General features: G+C 43.0%; 1 protein-coding gene across 12 annotated transcripts in view; it reads left to right on the top strand.

The window, feature by feature from the left end:
* Nucleotides 1–456: 456 nt before the first annotated feature.
* The window catches only part of NBEA (neurobeachin), an 823,962-nt gene continuing 815,893 nt past the window's right edge, over nucleotides 457–8,525 (top strand). For all 12 annotated transcript variants that reach the window (XM_065581345.1, XM_065581343.1, XM_065581347.1 and 9 more), the window contains exon 1: nucleotides 457–845. In XM_065581345.1, the coding sequence (XP_065437417.1) occupies nucleotides 594–845 (252 nt within the window). In that variant the 5' untranslated portion in view covers nucleotides 457–593. The remainder of the gene's footprint in view (nucleotides 846–8,525) is intronic.

Genomic DNA, 8,525 nt, shown 5'->3' with positions numbered 1-8,525 from the left:
GGGAGGTGGTGTCTCTGGCAGGGGTGGTGGCTCTGCCGCCCCAGCCTCAGTTGCGTAACCTGCACCCGGGTGCATCCTGCGGGGGCGGTGGCACCGGAGCCCGGCCGCTCCGGGTCTGGCGCAGCCCGACGCACCTGCTCACCTGTCTCCAGCTGGGGGGAGGGGGGTGCGCAGCCCGGCCACGCCCCCCCCACGGGCTCAGCGCAGGCGCCCTGGCGGCTACCGCAGGCAGGGGGCGGCAACATGGCGGAGTGAGCGGCGGCGGCGGCGGCTCTGGCTTCACAACAACAGCGGCGGCGGCATCGGCGGCGCTGCTAGCGGCTCGCAGACCCGTGCCCAGCCCGCTTCCCAGCACTGCCTCCGGGCCGGGCGCGGCGGCTGCTCCTCCGGCCCCGCTGCGGGGAGGCGGCCCCGGGCGGGCGGGCTCCGGCTAACGGGGCAGCAGCGCCCATAATAATCCCTCATTATAGCGGAGCGGCTGCCGGACGGTCCCTGCGCCTCCGACCGGCTCCCTGCGGCCCCGCCGGGCGCTGCTGCGGTGGATGCTGGGCTGGGCTCGGCCGGGGGCAGGTGCCGGAGGGCGCGGGGGGTAGATGGCGAGTGAGAAGCCGGTGTCAGGGCCGGACCCGCAGCCCGCGGGACTCATCCCTGTCGGGGCCGGCGGCAGCGCCGCGGTGATGGGGGAGCTGCGAGCGTCGGGCTCCGGGTCCGTGGTGCTCCCCGCGGGGATGATTAACCCGTCGGTGCCGATCCGCAACATCCGTATGAAATTCGCCGTCCTCATCGGACTCATCCAGGTCGGGGAGGTCAGCAACCGGGACATCGTGGAGACCGTGCTCAACCTGGTAAGGGGCCGGCACCCCTCCCCATCGGCACCCCTGCGGGCAGGGCTAGGGCAGCCCGCGCCCCCTGCCGATCCCCGAGGGACCCAGGCACCTACTACGCATCCTCCCCAGCTGGTGACTTCCCTTCCACACGCACCCCACCCATTCCCACCCGTGCGAATTCCCACCACTGCTCCCACCTTAATCCTAAAACCATGCGTATCCATTGATTGCCCCTTTCCCCCGCCCCGATCCCCTACATGCACCCATTGCTCCCTCTCCACCCCTAGGAGAGACCCTGGCATACTCCACCCTTCCCCACAATGCCGGTTTGTGAGACGCACACTCATCCGTATGCAACCCACTCGCTCTACCGTGTACCTAATGGCTCCTTCCTCACCCCTCTGCTCAGCCTAAACTCCACATAGGACCTCAGCTGGTGAAACAAACACATACTTTTTACAGTCTAATTTCCCTTCTCCTTCCCTGTCTTTTGTTGTGGAAGTGGAGTGGGTGCAATTTGTTTGTTGTATATTGGAACCAGTAATTGACAACTTCAGGTGCTTGCAAACTGCCAGATATCCTGACCACTTATTCCTCTGAAGAAAAGGGGCATTTGATGTTGTATCTGTTTTTAATTGTATAAGATTGAAAAGCAGCCCGAGCTGGTATCTTTCCTTGGAGATGCAAATGTGTGAAAGATTTAACCCTGTTAGCTCGGAGCTAATCGGGTTTGATATGTTGAGGAGAGTTTTTGTTTCCTTTTAATAAGTGTTTATTGCTACAATCTGTTGTAAGGGATTCGTTTGCTCATGTCTTAATCCCCTGTTCTAGTGTACCAAACTGCATTCTTGCCTCTAGAATTAAGGGTGTCAAAATGGTCTGTATGATGAAAATCATTATTACATGTGGGTAAAACGCACAAAACAAGAAAAGGATGTTGCAATGTAGCTCCTTGGTCATTCACTCACTTCATGGTATGAAAGAGTTACTGCAAGATTGTATGACTTAATGTTTTTGCGCTACCTACACTAAAGCCTGGGAAACCTATAGAAGTCTAAGGAGAGGGGAAAATGGATCTAAAAATGAATCACTTTCAATTATGTGTAATTTGGTGCTGCTCCTGAATGCAAGCTTCACTGCAGCAAAGCTTTTGAAAGCAGTTTAGTCAACGAAATATATCCTCTATTTTACTTATGAAGTAGGATAGAAAGCCACTGCTTAAGACTGAAGGGCACTTAATTTAAACTACCGTTCTAACAAACAAGTTTAAAACGTTAAATTTATGTTCATTTTGTAACAATAGCATACACAGAGATAAAATTGTATCTGTCACTTTAAAACCATGTATTCTTCCGATGTTTGACAATTATTTGCATTTGACCTAACGCAAGCTGAATGGAAGAGCTGCAGCATTCAGAGAGAGACATGGGTTGGTTAGATCATTTTAATCTTTATGGCTTATATGGATGCACAAGAGTTAAAGCTCTTGTTTTGTGAATATGTCAAGTCAAAGACAGACAACTGATAGGAGTTTCCTCTGTTCTCTTTTCAAGCTGTTTTGTCTTTACAAGTAACCTTTCAGATAAACTATTGTGGTATAAGTTGTCAGAACTTGGTAGTCATCACTTTACTGGATATTATCCATTCATTTCACAGTAGCACTGGGAATAGGGAAATAACATGAAGTGATTTCTTTTAGTAGCTTCAGATAGATCACAACATAAGTGTAGAGTGCTTAATCTTTTTCCTGTGTTTAACCTTGTTTGTTGGTATTGCTAATCAAAAGGGAAGAAGCTTAAATCTGACAGCCTAATTGCTGATACACAAACTAACATTAATTTTTGGTTTTTGTTTTTGTTTGGTGATATTTCTCGGAAAGTCATAAAATGTTTGTTTAAAATATTTGGTTACAGGATCTACCCACTGTTTGTTGAGTTATTGTTGAAATGTATGCACTTAAATCTAGAAATATAAATAAAGGTTGTAGTAATGCTTTCAACATCGGGGACACATGTGAACATAAAACCACTTGGGAAGCTACTGCAGTAGCTATGCATTCTGGATAAGTCATTGCTTAACAGATGGACTCAGGCATACAATAGCATAGAAAGAATATCATCTTTCTCTGATGTGGAAATATAATCTAACACTCTCCAGTGCACTGCATGACTAGTATGCATTTATGCTTATATTTTGGAAGTTAATTTGCTCACAAGCAAAACAAACAGAGCCTGGAAGCTAGAAAACAAAATTATGATCCTGTAAACTACCAACGTTGCCCTGCTGCTGCATTATTGATTTTTAGCTCCAAGTATTTAAAATGAAATGCGTTTCTTTATTTTTAGAGGTGTGTGGTGTTTTTTTTAGGAAAAACTTGAGGTTGAGGAAAACAATTTATAGTTGCTATGCTATACTATTTATGAATGAGTGTCCTTTAGTTGTGTGCGCTAATGTGAATGGGCATTGTTTAAAGTGCTGTCTTCAATGACTTCTTGGATTAGATGATATAGTGTGCCAGTCTCTGACATTAATCTTGCCTTTAACTATCCCGTAGCATGTACACAAGCCATTTGGAGGTGTCTAGCTTTCTTTTGTTTAAGGGAGTCTACAGTAGGTTGGGCTTCTCTTATTACCTTATAGGTGGCTGTCACAATAACTTCTGATTCTTGAAAAATAACATCTGCGATACAGTCTGTATGATGAAAATACTCTCTGTATCCAAACATAACATAGAATTGAGGAATTGCGGTCCCTGAATTGATGCTGAGCCGGCTATAATGTTGGGAAATCCTGATGTGAGAGCATTAAAGGAAAACTACACCATAACCATCAAATATTCTAATCACTACATTTAACTAAAAGTGAATAAACTACTTAAAAATGCCCTTGAATCACTTTTTATATTGTATTTGTCTCAGATGGACTAGGTTTTGACTGAGAAATTCTGCTCATCTGTGGCATACAGGAAAGGTACAAAGACTGAGGTTTAAGTGTTGTTGCTGTTCACAATTGTTTAAAATAAACTGCTGCCTACATATAAGTTATTGAATAAATTGATTACCTTAAATTAACTCTGAAAAATCTGTTTGAGTATTCCAAAATTATGCCGCATTTCTCGCATTTCCCATCAAGTGATCCAGTCTGAAGTAGTTCAAAGTGTACCATTTAAAAATCAACTTTTGACACTGCAGTGACGTAGTATGGAAGATACTGTCACCACTGCAGGCACTTCTGGAGTGGGAATATTGGGTTTGTAATGGTGCCCTCTGTAGCAACAAAACAGCACACTCAGGCTAAATTCTACCCTCATTTTTACTCTTGCAATCCCATATATGTCATGGTAGAATTTGGCCCTTAATTATATTTATATATATTGATATCCCAGCACTGGTTTGAATGTTCCAGAATTAAAAAACTGGTATATTAAAACATTTATCTGTTCCTTAGTCAAAGATTTACTATAGGGATATTTTCCTTTGAAGTTTTGTCTTGTGGAGTCAAACTGTTCAGGACCTTTATTTACCTCCATGTGTGCTGATATAGGTTAGTTTTGAACTATCAATTGTGGGGTTTAATATCAAATTTACTCCTTTCCCCCTACTTCTTATGAAAGGTCATCTTGAAACTGAAAGCGTAGCTAGTTAATGGTCATTATAGAAGATGCTATGTTGACTCTGAAAGCATCTGTTAGGTCACTAACCAGAGTGCATATGTTGCTGTCAGTGCTCAAAGTAAGTTTTAAGGTTTGAAGCCAGGTAGAAAGAGGATGACTGAAGCCTGGCATAACTTCTAGACATATAGAATTTTTTAAAGGGCCAAGAAAGCTGGACTTGGAGACAAGCTTTATAATATCAAATTGGATGCAGTTCATAGCTCTCTTGGGAGCAGGATTATTGATCCCCTTCATGGTGGTGCATGGACCTTCTGTAACTAAAGTTTTGCTCTTCTGTGTCATAAGGTTTGAGAAAATAATTGGACAGGATCAATTTGGTGAATGAGACTGGGGAATCTACTGACTATTTCTTCTCTTAAATTTAGTGGCAATAAAATTGGTATGGAGGCTATCAAAGCTCTGAGGTTCATGTGGAGGAAGAACTATTTCCTTAGCCTTGGAGGATTTCTCCCCCACACAAGAACTGTTCAGATTGTATTCTGGAGCTAGAATTAGTGTTTAAAGAGAAACTTGTACAGGTATAACTACATCAGTGTAGTTATGTTGGTGCAGCCCTTTAATGTAGATACATGGCATTGATGTAAAATGGGGGTTGCCAGTTACAGATGCATCTTAGGCTGGTGCAGTGTAGCACATCTGCACTGGGGATTTGTGGGGTGTGAAATAGAGCCTAAGGTATCTTAAAGTTGTTGTTTCAGGATGTGCGTTTTCCAGATTTTAGAAGTAAATGCTTCATTAGTTTACATTTTATTTGCACTTGGAAGGGTTTCTTAACTGTAAAAGCTAGGATGCATTTTTTTTAAATGAGAGCTTAATTTGCAGTAGCAGATGAGGTAAGATCCCTGCGGAAGTTTCCTCTCCCCTTTGAGTGGATTTGTCAAGCCTTATGCTATATTATGGTTCTCCTAGTGATAGTTCAATGTAGGTAATGAACTTTTTATCCCCCTTGGCACTGACAGTTTCTCTTGCTAGAGTGTATTTGAAAACAAACTTTGTTTATAAATCTAAGAGAACAAAAAAAAGCATATAAAATCATGAATATAGCACTATATTACTGATGGTATACTTAATGGCTAAACTCAGGTGTTTGGCAATTTCTAACTTTCCTTTTGTATTGAAAGTTCTGATGGATGGTCCTATAAAAAGCCAGATCTGGTTAATCTGTCAGTTTGTTTTCCAAGCATAGAAATATACTGTAAAATATCTTCCAGAAAGTTGGTAGTGCTCTTTATCAAATGTTGTGTTTACATATCTATGTAAAAAACCTTGGCATGAGTGCAGTCACTTGTGGAATGTGCTCTTAAGGTTGAAAATAATTGTTACAAGTAATAGTGTACTACTTAGTATGCTTGCTTTCATTAATAATAAAAAAAAGCACAGAGTGGCATTCCAAATAGATGATTATTTCATGTGTCTGTCTGGAAGTGCACATAATTTAAAAAAAAAAGCATAACTGCATTTGTTTAAATTAAGCCTTCAAATGAATGTTTGTTTCAGAATGAATGCCATTCTACACCAGTGTTGGATTTCTAATAATGGGTTTTCATTTAAACACCTGGAATATTTAATACAATATTCACATTAGTGTCGAATCAAAACGTAAGTCAAGAAATTCACAGGTTACAGTTTCCAAAGCAATCTTTACTCAGCCTCATTGAAAGATATAAAAATTCAAAAACTTTACTGTTAAGGTTACTCAGTACAGTTGAAGAGAAGCTATACCATCCTTTGAAAAGAACAAACAAACATGAAAATAAAAAACTGAAGTTACAAACATTTTTACATCAACATCCAATTTGTATATCGTTAAACAGAAAGGGGGAAAGGCGAATAACTCCTTCATATACATGAGGGTGTATATCAAAATATGGATTATAAAGGAACTGTCAATCTGAACTATGGAGCTGGAACCAGAACCTGCATCACATAAAACATACGATTTTCTCTCAATTTCTCCTTGTGTATATATCTCTTGTCTGGAGTATATATCCATGGTGTATGTGATATGGTGGTGGGACCATTGGGGAAAGTGGAGCTGGAGCCAAGGCACAGAAGCTCTTCTGAAGTCCGCACCTAAAGCTCACTTAAGTTGCTTAGGGCATGGTCTGCCTAATGGTGGCTCCCAAAGAAGTACTCAATCTGTTGTGAGGTGGAGCTAGGGTTGCCACCCATCCAGGTTTTACCCAGACAGTCTGGTTTTTGGCTTCTGTGTCTAGGTGCCATTTAGGGTTGCCAGGTGCCCGGTTTTCAACCAGAAAGTCAAAAAGCCTGCTCAGTCAGGGCTGCCTCCTACCTGCAGACAGGCTCCTTGTCAGGCTGTAGCAGCACCCGTCTTAGCCCTGGCGCAGAGGGAGCACAGTTTGGGTGGGTGGGGGAGGTGGAGATGATCCAGTGAACGACAGGGATGTGAGGGAGCAGAGTGAGTGACGGAGGGCAGGGTCTTGGGGGGGGAAGAGGTGGAGCAGGGGTGGGGTCTTGGGGTCCAGTTACCAGCAAATGGAAAGGTAGCAACCCTAGATGGAGCAGAGAACATAAATGTAACTTGAAGGGTTGTGGGGGAGAACTGGAATGTCTGAAGAGGCATAATGGGAGATCCAGAGGCAGCAAGGGTCTGTTTTGGTGATGGTGGGGAAATGGGATATCTGGAGGGTGATGTGAGGTAGCTGTGGTTCTAGGGTCAAACTGTGGGGGAGCTGGAATGTTGAGGGAGTTCATGGGCTAGAGTATCAGAGTGGTAGCTGTGTTAGTCTGTATCCACAAAAACAATGAGGAGTCCGGTGGCACCTTAAAGACTAACAGATTTATTTGGACATAAGCTTTTGTGGATAAAAAACCCACTTCTTTTGATCCATGCACCTGAAGAAGTGGATTTTTTTACCCACAAAAGCTTATGCCCAAATAAATCTGTTAGTCTTTAAGGTGCCACCAGACTCCTCATGGGAGAGAGTGGGGCTAACACCTCAGACAACTAGAACCTGGGATCAGAGACTTTTTTTGTAGGGAAGGAACCACTTCCATACTTGATCAAGTTATAATAGGTAAATTTTGTTAAGAGAGTAATCTTTTTCAAGAGCCTCTGAAGGCTATGGTGGAATGGGTTGGACTGTTGTGACAGAACATGGAGGGAAGCAATGCTAACTGGACTGTATTTTTATATGCTGGTTAACTGGAGTATGCATCTTAATAGGTGGTTCCCATTAGAGGGATCCATTTGCTGACTACTACTTTCTCGTTTTAGAAAAAACTCAATCACTTTATAATATACTGTGTTCTTAGTTTTGTATACCAAACTACACTTCTTCCCATTTAGTAATGTAAATATGAATCTTATGCTGAGTAAAAATTTGCAAAGCATCAAAGTGACTTAAGAGCCTAAATCCCACTGACTTTCATTTAGGATTAGGATTTTAAATGCCTAAGTCACTTTTGAAAATGGGGTCACTGAGGTGCTTTTGGAAAACTTTACCTATAATTGTTTTGCAAGTGGCGGGGGCTCAGGGTCAGATGCACTGTTTGGCTCTTCAGATTTGGCTTCCCTTAGTGGGACTTAGATATCCTCCTCCCTCCCCACCCCCAGCTCTGTTCCTCCCATGTGGCTCCACAATTCAGGCTATGGGAAGGGGAGAAATTATGGTACTTTCCCAAGCACCATCCACTCACAATGGAATTTTGTGTGCAGAAGATTGTGTAGGTCTTCATAATATGATCTTCCTTCTCCTTACTTCCATGCTTTGATTAACAGTGGAAGTTTCACAATGTTGACATTAAAATTCTCATCATTGGGCATTTGAGTAAACACTTCAGAAAATGAATGGAACTTCTTATCACTGAGCTGCTTCAGATTCTCTGCAAACCCAGTCAAACGTCACTACATGATTGGTGATTTTTCTGTTCACACTCTGAAGGTGTTCTGCTCCAACTAGTGGTGCTAAAAACTTTTTGATTCTGATATTCTGGAGAACAAGATGTGGCAGGTCACTGAACTGTTATGACTCTGTCCAATTTGAGCCCTACTTCAGAAGGTC

The sequence above is a fragment of the Chrysemys picta genome, chromosome 1 (assembly GCF_011386835.1).
Source record: "Chrysemys picta bellii isolate R12L10 chromosome 1, ASM1138683v2, whole genome shotgun sequence".
NCBI classification, from domain to species: Eukaryota; Metazoa; Chordata; order Testudines; family Emydidae; genus Chrysemys; species Chrysemys picta.
This window is presented reverse-complemented; position numbering and strand designations above follow the sequence as displayed.